Source organism: Nipponia nippon, unplaced genomic scaffold (genome assembly GCF_047370975.1).
Source record: "Nipponia nippon isolate SJK-2023a ecotype South Korea unplaced genomic scaffold, ASM4737097v1 scaffold_3, whole genome shotgun sequence".
In the NCBI taxonomy this organism is placed as follows: domain Eukaryota; kingdom Metazoa; phylum Chordata; class Aves; order Pelecaniformes; family Threskiornithidae; genus Nipponia; species Nipponia nippon.
Genome location: NW_028262347.1, coordinates 75691367 through 75708016, shown reverse-complemented (window position 1 = coordinate 75708016; position 16650 = coordinate 75691367). Strand labels below are relative to the sequence as shown.

The following is a 16650-nucleotide window of genomic DNA, read 5'->3' as shown; positions in this document are numbered from 1 at the left end:
CTCTGCTCCCGCATCCTGCTGCGTGAGAAAGCATGTGAGGAATTATAATTCCCTTTGGACATGTGACCCAAATTGCAGCGGGAATTTGCATTCCTGGTGCCTGCTTCCATTTCACATCTTCCCCCCACGCACAGTAACACCTGCAAGAGGGTTTATTACCCTTGCTGAGAACACAAGCTCTACAGTCTTTTCAGAGAAATTAAGAAGAGTATCTACAAAGGAAACCAAAAAGTAAAAAGGAGTCAAAAATATGTCAATGCAGTGTAAAAGCTTATCCATACAAAACAAACTTGCTAAAAGAAAAATCAACTGTCACTTTAAAATCTGACATTAAGTTTCTCAAATCGCAGCCCTTAATCAGGAGTAATACTTGAAGAGGAACAAAGAGAATTTATGATGAAAAATCAGGACAGTTGAGCGCTAGGCTCAGCGGGACTAACTGCATGACAATATGGATAAGAATGATAATTGCATTAGCTTAGCCTGAAATGACTGGCCAGAGCTGGTTTTTTTGGTCAGCTGGATTTTTGTAATGTCTTCATTTACTTTTTAAGCAAACTTGGAAGGAGAATTACAAATAGATTAGGGCATGTCCACCTATTCTCTTAAGGGGACAGGGCATTTCAGAAATTCATCCTAATATTGGCTTAGAGCTATTTGAAATGCACAGGCCCATGTGGGTTGAACCAAGGGTCCCTTATGGGTCCTTTTAAAATATGATTAACAGGAGAAGGCAGCTCCTACTGATGAAAGTTAGAGGATCCAAACCCATGATGCTCTCACTTTATTCCATGCATCATACTCCGGCCCCAGCCCCCAGTCAGGTCCTCCCCATGGTCGTGCTCTCACTTAATCCAATTCTTACATCTTATTTATCTTTTAAAAAATTGGGATAACTTCAAACAGGCACTCATCTTCTGCCCTTTAAAAACAAGCTAGAAAGATACCTAACCTACATTTTCTGCAATAGGAAACTGTGTGTTTATCTCCCAGCTCTACAGCCAAATTCTGGTTCAAATTCAAGCCCACTGATCCCAGTCCTGGGTCCAGCTGCCAGCCCCATGCAGCCGGGACCTCCTGTAGCACCTGGTGGGAACAGCTGGGGGTTCCCAAACCAGTGTTCTCCCAAACTAGTGCACTCCCAAACCAGTGCACTGTGGGATCACAGCCAGGGGAGGTGGTAGCCAGTTCAGATGGGGGAGAGGAGGCGGACATTCTCCCACAAGCCCATATCTGGGCCACTGGTCTCACTGGTGAGCATTGCTTTGATGGAGCGGGAATTTGCCCTTAGCAAAACCAGGAGCCTGAAGTGGGGAGCATGAACGATGCGGAGGAAATGTGAACAGCAACAAAAATGGCTGACTGTGGCAAATCTGTTGCCGTCCCACGTGCAGCATCAAATACGTGGCAGTGTTACATCTCTCGGTGCTGCGCAGAGGGCCAGAAAGTCTGTAAGACGGCCGCTTTCAGGGCAGGAGGCAGCAAGCCCCGTGGCATGGGCAGCACTAGCAGGTGGCAGAGGCGAGGGCATGATCAGCCCCAGGGGCAAACCCCTCCGGGACCAATGCCTCTCTGCAATGGGGAACAAGTTACTTTTACCTGTTCTGCACAAAATAACCAGGACAAAAATATCCACGCCTCTAATGCCTCCTTCAGCGGAGAACTGGGCAGCTTCAAAGCCCTCATCTCGAACTGCTGCCTGGCAGGCAGCACAACTCTCCTGTGGCCAGCTAAAGCAGCAGCATCAGATGGCTGCTGCTGGCTTGATGCAGATGTGCTCAGGATACCTGCTTTGAGCACCCTGGCTCCTGCACAAGATGCTGGTGCGTCTGTGAGGCTGACAAATGACCAGAGAGGTGGTTTCTGCTGCCTTCACTGCTGCCACCACGACCCAGCCAGCACACGCAGCTCTGATTGCGACACAGCCGGCCTCTGTCAGTGGCTGCTTTTATTCGTCTTCCTCAAAGGCTTAAATAAACAAGAAACAGGTTAAAAACAAAATCTTGGCCCTGGCCCCTTCCTGAGCTGGCTGTTCCATGATGGCTTCCTGCCCCGTGTGCGAGCTTCCCCCTCCAGAGGAAAGAGGCACCGTCCTGCAGCTGCCTTGAATGGGAAATAAGACTGCGTACCTGGCTTTGATATCAATGCCAGGCAGGCCATCGAAGCAGCTCTCTCTGCACCATTCTCGGCGCTCTCCGCATTGAGTAGGAACTCGAAGGCGCCGCTGGGAGCTGGAAGAGGTTTGCGTTCCCAGGGCCACGGCAGAAGGACGCGGGGATGCTCTGCGTCAGCTGGGCACCAGCTCTGCATGAGGGGGCATTTCCCGAGGCATGAACCCCACGCACCTCTCCAAAGCCTTTGCCCAGGGAAGGTGGAATTTTATTCCACTTGCAATCAGTCATGAAAACAAAAACGATCTTGGAGAAGCCCATCGGCTCGAGAACTTTTGCTCTCGAGAGCTGCGGTGCAAGTTGCACTCGAGTCAATCTCCTCCGGTCATTTTGATGAAGGGACATCAGGAGCTCATCTCATTCACCCCCTGCCCGAGGTCACTGTATGACAGCTGGGCAAGGCTCCCAGGGGTTTTGAAACACTTCATGTGCACAAACTTGCCTCACAGCACCTTTGTGATGGATGTTTTCTATTCTTGCCATTCAAAACTTTCAGAAACAGATAAAAAGATGCCAAGGTACACAACAAGATGCTGCGCTAGGCAGTGTGCATTTCTTCCTGCCCCTAGCTCTGTAGTTTCTTGACAAGGCCCAAATGTTTTTCTTAGCAGAGCATTTGAGGTTTGGATTTCCATGCGTATTGAAGAGCTTTATATCCATCATACTGCTGCTAAAATGTGCCACTATCCAGTGTTGGCAATATGTTCCTGACTAGTGCTTTAAAGTGTTATAGATAAGTTATGTGACATTTTCCATTTAAATTAAAATAGAACAAGTTAAACTCGAGGGAAGCCGATAGCTGCACTTTCATTTTATTTCATTCTCTTTCCTCTTTATGATCAATTTTACCCTAATAATCAAAACTTTGATTATAGATCCCTAAGGCACCATGTTGCACGCAGGACCAGGCTGGAAACTGCCACCAGCTCTCACATTGCCAGGGTTTCAGCTGCCAGACAGTGGCATAAGCAGGGTGATTAATGTCAACACAGCATCTAGGGGTCTTTTTCCTCCCTCTGCTGAGAAAGTATTCACTTCTCAGCTGGCCCGAACTCTATAGTCATGGAGATACAGATCTGAAATTTGCCTGATTCTGGCATCCGTTGCTGGTGCTAGCAGGATCTCAAACTGCCAGCATGGACTTTGCCACATTGAGATGCATCCACGTGCTTTGAGGAGACTCTTCCAGTGGACAGCCCCAGAAAGGAGGCTAAAAAACCAGCCACTGGGGGTAGTGTTCCTGGGAGCGGATGAACTGGTTCCACTTTGGTCTGTTTTGGCCCCACAGAAGATGGAGACTTGAAGGAGATGTACCGTCCCGCTGCAGGCACTTGCCATTACACTGGTGCCGGTGCCCAGCTCCTGTCCCCTTCTTGCAGAGCCGGTGTTATGGGACAGCCAAACCCCCAAGGGCTCCCTGGCGTACACATGCCTCAGTAAACTCCTCTAAATGGTTTTGGCTACACTGAGAAAAGGTGTTTAAAACAAAAAAAAAAAGAACATTAATTATAACATTAATCTGCAAAATGGGAAAGTAATAAAAAAATCCAAGCTTTCATGTCTCCTTCACCCTTAGGTTTGTGGGGCTGGGGACCGGTGATGTGGTAGCAGTCCTGCTTGCCTGACTGCTTGCCCAGCTGAGCTCCCGCCACCTCAGCTCAGCTCACGGGGCAGATACAGGTATTTTTACCTCATGGGCACCTCTGCTCTTCAGGGAGCACCATTTTGGTCAAGGCCTTATTGCCTTGCTCGAGACTTCACATACTGGGGGGTTTAAAGAGGGGCTTGTGTTGTATGGCAAAGCCTGCAGGTGAGACCTCCTCGCAAAGGCCTGGACCACTGTGCAGAGCTCCGCGGGCTGAACTTTGGCCATGTCTGTTTTAGAAAAGTCGCAGAGTAAAGTCCAAGGCAAGTAATGAAGTGGCTGCGCGCCTTCCTCTCCTCACGGCAGAGGAGATTTGCGGGGAACTGCTGCTCACCCTGCTCTGAATGCGAGGAGGTGTGATGAGCATCACCCACTGCTTTCCCTGGCTTGGACATCATCTGCTCGCTTCCAAGAGTCCTGCACCCCTCCAACCTATTGCTTGCTCCTCGCACCTTGTTCAGGACAGTAAAGGAAGTAAAGGACAATACAACAAAACACTGACCTTTCCATACCACGGACCTTTTCCAACCCTGACAGAAATTCATGAGCTTTAATGGGTACATGCTGAAGCACAGCCTTGGGTTTGGTGATTTAATTCTCTGCTCTTTACCAAGGCCACCAGCAGGCATGGCAGGTTTGTGCTTGGGGCCTGGGATGTAAGGTATCTTTATGAAAAGATGATTTGGACCTTCATGGTTGTGGGGCGTGTGCATGTTGGGGGGGGGGAATGATGCAACTGCAACCTCAGCAATATCCGCCTGAGAGCAGGGGTCCCCAGTGATCGTGCTGAGATGTACAGGCTGCCCACCGCCTTTTAGCAGGGCGTCAATGCTGAGCCAAGCTGCCACAGACAGCGGGTGCCAGCGTGCCTCAGAAGTGGGCTGTGTGGGTGGCACAAGCGTGTCCCCATCCTGCCAATGCACCCCGGGCTCTCCTTCTGGTTCCTCTCCCCCCCCGTTCCTCCCCACCAGCGTGAGAGTCCCTGCTGCTCCCGAGGGAAAAGGGTTGCCCCTGGGGAAGACCCAAGGTCGCTGCCACCCTCTCTGTCCCTGCCATCGACGTGGGAGATCGGGACCCAGTGTGGCCTGGGTGGGCAGGGGCTCATTGTCAGGATGTGCCTCGGGCACGGCGCCTTTGCCCAGCCCTGCTTTCTGACCGCAGAAAGAAAACATTTGCCCAGACACAGCCCAGCCCCCTTGCCACGTTGAAAGCCTGGCTGCCGACAGCTTAAAGGGGGTCATGCAATACCTCCCCAGCAGGACACAGAGGACAAGACTGGGAGACGAGTTAAATGAGGCTGGTTTTTAGAGCTTTGCTGAAATCCGTCCTCATAAAAGGGAGCTGTCTGGAAACCTGCTCACCCGAGAGGAGGAGAGTCTCCCTGTGAAGAAGGGAGGCTTGCCAGGCCTGCCACCGCCACTGCTCGCACGCAGCCAGGCCTGCAGCAGCAGCAGCAGCAGCCTGGTGAAGCAAAGGGGGGATGAATAACACTGCAGGCAAGCAACCCTTGCCAAGCAGGACTTGCAAGCACTTCAGAGCCCCACACACCGTGGGGTAGCTCTCCGTGGCACTGCACACGCCAGGGAGCACCACCGGCACGGGCGACCGTCTCTGCCATCTGGTCCAGGAGCAAAGGGCTCCCCAGAGGGAGCGGGGAATTCAGGCACAATGCTCAAGGGCGTATTTCCCACCTGGTGCAAGGTCCAGTGATATCCTGGATACTTCCTGACAAGCCAGGATGGGTCTAAGGGCTGTCTTATCCTTCCCTCTGGGACAACAGGTTTTTAGTGATCATCGAATGTGCCTGTCCTTTTTATTGAGTGTCTGTGCTGAGCTCTGCACTGTCCCGCTTATGGGCTGGGGATTGACTGCAGTTGGTACCCATCCTTGGCCAGCAAAGAATAGTTCAGCTTGCCTTTTCCTTGCTTGCATATTCCAGGTAGATTTGGGATGGTGAGAGAATCAGACAGGCACCAACAGATCTCCTGATTTCTCCTTCTGTCCTTCCAGTTAAAAAGCTCAACACTCCAGTACCTTCCAGACCTGTACACCCTTGTCATGTAGCAAGAAGACAGGCAGGATGGCCTGAGGACAATCTTAAGCAGAAGGCCTATGATGAGAAAGACAGAGAAAGCATCTTCTGCCTCTAAAGGTAAACCAAAAATTTGGGTTCTTGAAGATTATCCCAGTTAAGAGGAGAAACTGGTTATGAATTTAGAGGCTCTCTTACTAGGGTCCTGGTTCATAAAAAAACACACCAAGCCTTCTTCCCTGAACCCAGGAGGACTCGTACGACAAGAGCCTGGGCCTTTGCTCAGAGCCAGCCTGCTCCGAGTAGCACTTGTACCCAAAAACTCTCATTAGGCTTACCTGTCCGCAGCCAAGTGTCTGGGATGGGGGCGGTTACCGTTTCATGGAGGAGGGCGACTGTCCTGCCTGTCCTGCACCCTTGGATTTAGCAGGACTCAGCCCTCCTCCCACACCTGCCCTCTCAGCCACCTCCTTTATCCTGAAGGAGCTCAAAATGACAAGGCTCTAATAAACCCACCACACAGAGAACGAGGGAAAAACATTTAAGAAGTGATGAGTGACACATTCTCACTTACCTGTAATTGCACAGTACGCTTCAGTAAGGTATTTTCCTATCGCTAGCCCAAAACATTTGTACTCCCCTTTCTCGTAGTTTTCTGCTCCTTGATTCCCTTCCAGGCAGCCACTCACAGAGTGCTCCCGAGGGGCATTCAGTGTGCCTGCAGCCTGCCTGCAAACCTCTGCCCATTTGGTGCTAGCAGGGAGGAAGGGGATTTGTGCTTCAACTTCTCCAGCCTCGGCTTTTCACAACTACATTTACAGTGAGGGAAGAGCAGGGGAAGAGCAGAGGAAGAGCGAAACCCTGAAGTTTTGTTTCCCCGGTATGTTTTTCCCTAGTACATTTTCTAATGGGCCTTGTGATAGCACGGGATTTTGTTTCAGGACCCCACTGTACCCTGTATGCCACCATAAATATCCAGGTCAGTACTGTATGCCCTTATACAGCAAGTCCTACAGTGTTGCTCTAGGTTTATCCTTTTTCAGAGTCTCACTCTGTTTTTTCTAAGACTGTAAAATATCCCAGATTTCCACTTAAAAATAAAAAAAAAAGGAACATGTGCTTCCATGCATGATCCAAAGCTCTTTGTTCTTCTCGCAAAACTCCATTAAAAGGCATGCTGGAGTCCTTAGGTTTTCACCAAAATGGTGAGGAAGCGCTTTGCTGCTCCTGAGGCCTTCAAAAGGACTGTAATATGCTGGGTCTTCCCACTTGATGTAGTTCTGAGGAGCAAACCAGTTGACTGGAAGAGTCTGCAAAAAAACATCCCACCAACCCTTCAGGCTGTGGTCACATGGAGATGTTTTAGGGATCCCAACCACCTCACAGATCTGCTGAAATGTTCTGGATTCAGTGTGTCTCCCTCGAGCTTTGTGCAATCCTCCCACACCTCCTAGGACTTGGAGGGAGAGGACGTCTTTCTCTTGGACATCTGGCACGAACAGACAAGCTTCAGGGCATTTTGTGAAATAGTCTGCAGCTCCCAGAATCTGCTTCAGACAGAAACCCAAGAACATCAGGCAATGCAGCCCATTAATGAAATGACTCTGTCAGATCTTATTTCATGGTGTCTCTCTGTGTTTCTGTGGGACCGTTATTTGCAATGGGGCATTCCTCTGCACACATTTTCTACATCCTTCCTGAATCTTACCCAATAGGATTTTTCCCTTAGCTTAGCTAAGGCTTTTTGGAAATGTATAGAAAGCTAGTATGGTTCAAAACATTTGCCAGTTTTAAAATAATAATCTCAGAACTTCCTGCTCCAGACTTCACCTAACAAGGTGCTCACCAGGTTGTTTCTCTGCACTATAACTTTTATGCAGTATTTCACCTTTAACTCCAAACTTTTTCACCATGACCAGAATGCTTTTCCCTTGGTACTCCAAAGATAGACTTCATTGTGCTCCAAAGGCAAACCTCGTTCCAGGACAGTTGAGTTTCCCAGCTCATCTTCTAGTTGTATCCTACTGGGATGCTTTCTGTGATGCACCTTCTGGCGTGGACTGGTTCAGGAGCCCACACTCCGTCCCTGGCATTGCCCTTCCTCAGTTCTCCTCGGTGAAGTAGAAGCATTTGCACATCTACAAGTTGTAAGAGAGGAAACAAGCATCTCCTTCTCTGCATTCATCCCCTTGAAGAATCAACTCTTCCATTTCGCATCCATAACATTGTTTGCACTGAGGCCCAGAGCTGCTGCCTGGCCTAGGCACCACCGCTACTCCATTTATGCCCAGACGTGCAGTTAACTGCGCAGCTGCAAAATTGCCATTTTCCTTAATGCTCGGGCAAATTGCATCTGGGATTCCTAGGCTCACAGAGTGAGCTATTGCAGGGATGCACAGCCTACCCTTACTATAGTGTTCCTCCTGTGCAAATACCAACAAAACTTATCAGTAAATTTAACCACTGGCAAGAATTGCACTAGTTGAAACTGCTAAATCTCATTCTGTTGGCCACTGAAATGCTCTCCCTCTGTCACCTTGCCTGTGCAAGGTTTTGCAATGTTAGCAAATCTACAAACAAACCTTCTGTAATAGGAGCAGAGTCCTACCGACCTGCACCTCCGCGAGTGGCTGGGGAGCGGGCCAGCTCCATGCGGTCTCCGTTTTGTTTTTTTCAGTGGAAACTCCCCATCACCAGTTGTGTGGCGGACATATGTTACCTGCTTTTGAAACAACTCCCCTTCCTTTGGGACCAGTTACAGACTGTCAGCCTTGAACTTATCACAAGCCATGTGTAACTGCACCTACCGCTTCTTGTTCAAAGGTCTCGGCATGCACCCATAAATAGCCTAAGCACAACAGACCTCTTGAAAGGCTGAGGCCATCCAAGGCCTCCTGTTGGCGTGCAGTGCCATACCTTCCCCACCAGCCTCTCCGTAGGTGTAGCTGGTGCATTACGTAAGCCCCCCCCGACCATCACTAAATTGCCAGGTCGGGCTTTGCTGAGAAAGCAGTTTTCCCCGTCTTTCAGCTGCCTGTCAATACACAGCTTGCAGATCTATTGCAAATGACCAAACTGAACCCAATGGTATCATCCAAGGTATCTTCATTCACGGACACAGCTTCTTTCCAGTGACTTCAGAGGGGGGGGACTTAGAGGGGAGGTTGTTTTACTTGTTCCTGGTTGCTGCTCCTGGAAAACATCCAGCAGAGAGATGGGGATCCTTTCTGTTTCACATCCACAAGATCTGACTGACCTGTTAGGTAAGAGCCTCTTAAGGCCCCAGGCAGGTTTCAGACCCTCCCATCAGTCAGGGCTGGAAGCGACCTCAGAGCGGAGCCACCTTTATTTTTTACTGCCCTGGGGAGGCAGGACAGCTTTTCATTGCAGACCAGCTACCTGCAAATAGTTTGCTCCACTTGAAACAGGTCTTCAAAGGGAATTTCCAAACTGACGGGGTAAGGCACAGTTCCTGGTGGTTATCGCATGGTTACAGCCACGGGGCACTGAGGACAACACCACGCCTGACTTTTTGCTCCATTGCCCTTGTTCCACCAATCTGACTTTCCCAGGTTTGGAAGCGCCTACGTTCTCCTGTCACCACTATCTATTTCAAGCTGATTAGCTTGTCCACCATTAGCCCAAGTGCCAGTCTAGCTTGGCTGGTTGGGAGGCTTTGGGCCATCTCTGTTAGTATCACCCATTTCACATGGCCTAGGAGTGCCTCTGTGACCAATGTCCCCCTTGTAAGGTTTTTGCAACAGTCCTGCACAAAAACGTGGTCCTGACTCTGCTCCGCAAGCTGGATCTACCCCCATTTCCCCATTTTGCAACTGTGAAGGCTTCATTGCACATTGTGTCTTGTCTTGGCCCACCACCTTCCCACAGTCAGGGTATTTTATTTCTGCTTCTGAATTCAGCTGCATTTTTGCATGGCCGCTGTCTCTCTCGTTTTACATACATTAGGTACCTGTGGCACTCTCTGAAATAGAAAGTTCTCTTTTCTGCTCTCTGCGGTAGCCACAGAGCCGTGCTGACAGGACTCCGGTGACTGACCAACTTCTCACTGGTGTCTGCTTCCTGGCCCAATGCTCTGCTGCAGCCCATGATTTAAGCACCTTGGCAAACTCCTCTGCCTCTCACGGCGCCTTTGGCTTCCCATTAAACACAGAGATATCGTTTCTGGCTCAGGAAGTCTCTGCACCGTGGGCCACCGGGACCTGGGAGACTCGCCTGGGGAGCTTTCATTACGTGCATGCTCTGTTCGTCTGCTCCTCCCGAGGCATCTCCTGCTGGACTTGGGGACAGCTGGACCTTTTTTCCGACCCAGCTCAGGTTTTTATGTGCTCTCGTTTCACTTCTTCCCCTGGTCTCAATCTGGTCATCCCACGATTGTAAATCTATTCACAGGTCAATGTCCAATTTACCCTGGAAGTCTTCGGTAATATCTTGTTATTCAACCAAAATGATCCAGATCCTTCAACTGAATTCTCTTTGTCCCCCACTTTGTAGCACACGGCTGACCAGCTCTCTCTAATTTGATGGTTGATTCTGGTCATACAGCCAGCCTAGATAATTCAGTCTTTTTTCCTGAAGGCAAGTACTCACTGCCATAAGAGCTGAACCCATCGAGTTGGCTCCTAGGCACCCTATTTCAGAGCCATTCCCTTACGCCATAGTTACGGACTGAGTTGAATAAACCTCCCAAACGTATTCTCCTCAAAGACCGTGGCTTTTGCACCGATTCAGCTGGGACAGACAGTCTGATTCCTTCCTCCTGCAGACTCGAAGTGGTGGCGAGTGTTTGGTAGTAGGCGGTGTTCTGGCTAGTCCTTGTCTACAGCAGGAGGCTGTTTTTTTCCTGTGGTGACCTGCAAACCTTTGATTTCCTTTTCTGAGTGATTTTTTTCAGCTTCTTAACTCTTTGCTGTGGTTCATCTTGGCTTGTAAATTGGCCAAAGCTTTTCTTGTGCCTCTTATTTTCTGGAAAACATTCTTTTCCATGATAGTCATGCTGCTGATCACATCTTTGATCCGTCTTGCCATTTGAAACTGGGAATCTTCCAGGAGAATTTCGCACTCTCTCTGGACACTGAAGCCTTTTATCCTTGTCTGCAGGTGACCTCTTATAAACCTCTGTTAGAAGTTTCCAGATGTTGCTTGAACTCCTTTTGCAAAGTCTCCAGCTGTCTCAGCTCATGTTTTGAATCTTTTGGTCATTTTCAATTTCCGTTCCCGCTTGGTTCCAGAGGAATCCCAGAATCAGGACTTCTCCTCCTAGAAGCTGAGTCTCACTCCGAACATTGTTTCCATAATTTGAAGATTTGCACGTTGTTCCAGAGAGGATGAAGCTGGCAAAGATGCTCCAGAAATGCTCCAGGTGCTCCACAAGGAGATGCTCCAGAAAGGCTCACCCCCTGCTCCCCACCCCATATATTAGTTACAGAAACAATGCAAAGCCCTGCGTTCCCGCCCATGGGAGGAATCAGCTGGAGGAAACTGTCTTTTCTTTTGGCGTTCAAGTTCCCTTTGAGTCAGCACTCCCCCAAAAGGTCTCCATGTGCTTTATCTCAGGGTTAAGCTCCTTCTTTTATTTGGGCTGTGCCTCCAGTTTTCTTGACGCTTTCTCAAAGACCAGTCCAGCCAGGAGGAGAGGAATTTCATGCTGAAGGTGCTTGTTTCTCTCCATTGACCAGCAAGAGAGCCCGTAGCTCCATCTTAGATGTCCAACACGGATGCCTGACTCGGGGCAAACAATGCCACCCTGCATGGCCAACTACTGCTGGCCGTGCCGACACCCAGCAAGTTCCACTTGCAGCCTGCAATCCCCCTTCCCGAGGGAGCGGGTCTGTGTAGTCCAGCCTATCCAACAGTTTGCTTTTCTCACCAGCAGCAGATTCTCCCAACAACCTCTGTAGCAGGCCACAAGCCTCTCCTTCTGACACCCCCAAATATAACCTATAGGCATGAGCCATACATCTACGTTGTTTATTTTTAGCCCCCAGTTTAGTTGCACTGACAGCGTGAAAATGTCATCAGGTTAACAGGGGAAAAGCTACACAAGCCCGCAGTGCCGCTTGCTTGCCTGCCAAGCAGGAGCCCCTAACACCTCATCCGAGCCTTCGCTGCTCCTAAAACCTCATTCGCACTTCGCGTACGGGCAGCGTGGCTTCAGCAGCCCCCCCGCATAGAAAAATCACGAGTTTTACCCTCCTGACAAGTTTACCTGTAAAGCACGATCGTGAGAAAGGAACGATGCGAGGCTCTTGCCTCCCTTTCGGCTGGCGGGGGCGCGCTTTCTGTTTGCTGGGCTAATTCCCTCCCGGCTGCTGCGGGAGCCCGAAAGGGCCCCTCTCCCCGGGGCCGGAGGTCGGGCGCCTCCGAGCCGGAGCCTCCGGGAGGGAGGGAGCGGAGCCGAGCCAAATGAAAGGCAAGGGCGGTCAGGGCTGGCGGGGGGGATAAGCACGTCTCCGGGGATCGCCTCTGCTGGCACTTCCCGCCGGGAACACCGGAGAGAAAGCCGCCAGCCCGGCCCCGCGTCGGGTGTTGCGTGTGCGTGCGTGCGTGTGCACCGCTCGCCCCGCACAGCACGTGCGGACGGGGCCGCTGCACCCCCCGCAGACACACACGGCGACCCCGCACGTTGCAGGGCCGCACATGCCGCGCCGGCGTGCACACACGGCGCACACGCAGGGACAGGCACACGCAGGGACACGCACACGCAGCGCCGCTGCCCGGGGCACGGGGAAGAGCATCCCATTTCCTCGGGGCAGCAGCACCCCCCCCCCTCCGCCGGCAGCGGGGTCCCGGCGGGCTGCCCGGCGAGGGGGCGGGGGGTGCCCGGGGCGCCCGGTACCCCGAGCCGGGGGGCGCCCGGTGGTGCCGCCGGCGGCCGGCGCCTGCTGGCGGGGCGGCGGCGGGGCAGGGCCGCCCGGTGCCGGCGGCGGCAGTGATGTGGCAGCAGGTCGGGTCACGTTGCCGGCCCTGTGCTCGTACCAGCGTGAGACGGGATTAGGGAGGCGGCTGCCGGTGCCGCCGCCGCCGCCGCCGGCGGGGAGCGGGGGCTGCGCGGGCGCGGCCGGCGCGTGGGGACGGGGGGCGGGGGGGGCGGGGGGGTTCCCGGTTCCCGCCCCTCCCCGTCCCGGAGCTGCCGCCGCCGGTCACGCCGCAGCGGTGCAAAGCCTCTCCCAATGTCACCCCCTGCGCCCCGCAGGGCTGCCCGTCAGGAGGGCAGCGTCGAAAGACCGATATGTTTATATACATGTTTATATATATCTATCCACATATATATATATCTATCTGTATCTCCGTACGCGCATACGAAACGGTTTCGCCGCGGTCTGGCGTCGCAGGCAGCGCGGGCTCCCGTCCAAGGTCGGGCGGGAGAGCCGCCGGGAGCAGCGGCGGCCGGGCGCTGTCGGCGGGGGGGCGAGAGCTGCGGCGCGGCGGCGCCCAGGCGGGGAGCTCCCCGGGCTGCCGCTGCCGCGCCGCGAACACGCGTGTCCGTGCCCACGCATCCCGGAGAGCGCACCAAACGTGCAGCGAACGTGACCCCCTGCCCGCCCGGCAGGCAGGCTTTCCCGGGGCGGGTCTCCTCCCCAAATACAAACGATAAAACGGTAAAAATCACAAGGGTGCAATAACGATGGCAGCGATCACGGCAACGCTAATGACGACGACGACGATAACGGCACCAGCACGGAGGAGAGCCGCTGTCTCGCAGGGCCGGCGGCGGGGAGCCCCCCCGCCGGCCCGCGGAGGGCCCCCCCCCCGCCCCCGGTCCCGCCCGCCCCGCCCCCTGGCCCCGCCCCCCGCCCGCCCGGCGCGCGCCGCACGTGAGCCGGGTGCGGGCTGGCTGGCGGCGCGCGTGCCCCGCGGGCAGGCACGGCGCGGCGGCGGCGGCGGGTGCAAAGTCGCGGCGCAGCGTGTGCGCGGGGAGCGGAGCGGGAGCGCGGCGGGCAGGGGGGCGGCGGCGGCGGCGGCGGCGGGGGGGGCCGAACTGCCGCACACTTTCGCCACTGCACGGGAGAGGGGGACGGAGGCTGCATGTGCGCAGCGTCGCTCGCGGATCTCCGAAGACCGATCGCAGCATCCCGCAGGCTCCGTCAAAAGCAGCGACGAAACGTCAGCCGCTGCCAGACATGGATGAAGGAATCTCCCGCTTGCCGGAGAGGCAGCTGCTGGAGCACAGGGATTTTATAGGGTAAGGCGCCGGGGCAGTGTCTCCCTCTCCTCTCGTCTGCCGGAGAAAGTGCCGTCAGGCGCTGGAAGCAGCGCCGGCTGCGCGGCGGGCGGACCCGGGCGGACCCGGGCGGACCCGGGCGTCCCCTGCCCGGCCCTTCGGGCAGAGCGCTCGGCGGCTGCCTGCCCGCTCCAGGAGGTGCTAGGCTAGCTCTGGCTCCTGCCCATGCTGGACCTGTGTGTTTTTCTCCAGGCTGGACTACCCTTCCCTGTATATGTGCAAACCCAAAAGAGGCGTGAAGAGGGACGAGAGCAAGGTAAGAGTAAGTTTCTGGGGCTGTTCTCGCTTAAGCGCTTAATTGGGGCTCGCTGAATTTTGCAGCGCGGCTTCGCTCCCGAGAGCCTCCCCGGGGGCTGCGCTTTTAACTTGCCCCCGAATGGCAAGCGGGTTTACGAGCGAGCTGGCACGGCACGGCGGGGAGAGCGGTGCCTTGGCGATAATTTGCGCGGCATGTGGTCGGCATGACATTTGTTTTGGTTTTGGTCGTCGTTCCGAGGGACTCTGTCTAACGCTTGGCTTTTCCGGATTTTGCTCGTTAGGAAACGTACAAACTGCCACACAGACTGATAGAAAAAAAGAGGCGAGACAGGATTAACGAATGCATTGCCCAGCTGAAGGATTTACTGCCCGAGCATCTGAAATTGACGGTAAGGTGCAGAGGAGCGTCTCTGTACATGCAGCTGCGGGCGCCGGCAGCCTGCCCGCTGCGCAGCCCCCGGGGCGGCGGGGGCGCGGGAGGCCGGGCTGCCTGCCTGCCTGCCTGCCTGCCCGCCGGGCTGCCTGCCTGCCGGGCTGCCTGCCTGCCTGCCTGCCCGCCGGGCTGCCTGCCTGCCTGCCCGCCCGGCTGCGGCGGCGGCCCTGGCCGTAACGCCCCTCGGGGACCGGTTTCCCCGAAGTTACGGAGGTGGTGGCCGAGCCTGCCAGGAGGTAGCCGAGCCGCCCCCCTCCCTTGCCTTGGCAGACGCTGGGACACCTGGAGAAAGCGGTGGTGCTGGAATTGACTTTGAAGCACTTGAAAGCGCTGACCGCCTTAACGGAGCAGCAGCACCAGAAGATCATCGCTCTGCAGAACGGTAAGCGGGCCCCGGGGGGCGCCGCCGCAGGGGCGCACCGGGCGCGGGCGGGGGGAGGCGCGGAGCGGGGCTCCCCACGCCGGAGCCGCGGGCAAACGCCGTCCCCTCCCGGTCTCCCCCCGCAGGGGAGCGGTCCATGAAGTCGCCGGTGCAGGCCGACCTGGACGCCTTCCACTCGGGCTTTCAGACGTGCGCCAAGGAAGTGCTGCAGTACCTCTCCCGCTTCGAGAGCTGGACCCCCCGCGAGCAGCGATGCGCCCAGCTCCTCGGCCACCTGCACTCCATCTCTTCGCAGTTCCTCCCCGGCCCCCAGCTCCTCTCCCCGCCGCCGGGCCCCCTCAGCAAGGGATCCTCCGCCTCCTCCTCTTCCTCCCCGCCCGCCCCGCCCTGCGCGCCGGGCCACAAGCCGGAGGGCCAGGCTAACTGCGTGCCCGTCATCCAGCGGACTCACGCCGCCGAGCTCAGCGCCGAGACCGACACGGACACGGACAGCGGCTACGGCGGGGAGGGCGAGGCGCGCCCCGAGCGCGGCCCCGCGGCGGCGGGCGCGGCGGCGCTGCCCGCCCTGGCCATCAAGCAGGAGCCGTCGGGGGACGAGGCGCCCCCCGCGCCCAAGCGGCTGAAGCTGGACCGCGGCGGCAGCCCCCTGCCCGGCCCGCCGGGGCTGGCGGCGCGGGGCGCCGAGGCGGCGGCGCTGGTGAGGCCCGACGCCGCCCTGCTGGGCTCGCTGATGGCCCTGGGGGCGGGCGGCGGCGGGGCCCCCTTCGGACAGCCGGCGGCGGCGGCCCCCTTCTGCCTGCCCTTCTACTTCATCTCCCCCTCCGCCGCCGCCGCCTACATGCAGCCCTTCCTGGATAAAGGCAGCCTGGAGAAGTATCTCTACCCCGCCGCCCCCATCCCGCTCCTCTACCCGGGCATCCCGGCCCAGGCGGCCGCCGCCGCGGCTGCCGCCGCCGCCGCCGCCGCCTCCTTCCCCTGCCTCTCCTCCGTGCTCGGCCCCGCCGAGAAGGCGGCCGCCGGGCTGCCCCCCGCGCCCCACCTCCCGCACCCCTTCGCTGCCGCCGCCGCCGGGCTGGCCGCCGCCGAGCCCAGCGAGGAGGCCGAGGCCGCCGCCGCCGAGGAGCCCGGCGCCGAGGGCCCGTGAGACGCCGCCGGCCGGGAGCCCCCGGGGGCTCCCCGCCGCCGCCGCCCTCCCCTCGGACTGGCCGCCCCGCCGCGGGGCGGGGAGGGGCCGTCGGGCCGGCACCTGCGCCCCCGGTTCCCCGCGGAGGGCGGGGCCGGGCCGGGCCGGGCGCTGGCGGCCGCGGGGTGCCGGGGGCCCGGCCCGGGGGAGCGGCCGCCCCCGCGGGGAGCCCCGCTGCCGAGGCGGCCGGTGCCGGCGCTGCCCCCGCGGAGGACCGTCAAGGATAAAATTTGCTACTCAGTATTTTTTTAATGTTTGGCTTTATAAATGCATAAGTATGTTAAGGAAAAAAAAAAAAAAAACC

General features: G+C 56.1%; 1 protein-coding gene across 1 annotated transcript; it reads left to right on the top strand.

The window, feature by feature from the left end:
• The first annotated feature begins 13743 nt into the window (after positions 1-13743).
• Positions 13744-16307, top strand: BHLHE41 (basic helix-loop-helix family member e41). The gene is made up of 5 exons (XM_087766150.1): positions 13744-14051; positions 14283-14346; positions 14630-14737; positions 15052-15163; positions 15289-16307. Exons 1-5 carry the CDS (start codon positions 13990-13992, stop codon positions 16305-16307), a joined length of 1365 nt encoding a protein of 454 aa, XP_087622276.1. The 5' UTR covers positions 13744-13989.
• Positions 16308-16650: the final 343 nt, after the last annotated feature.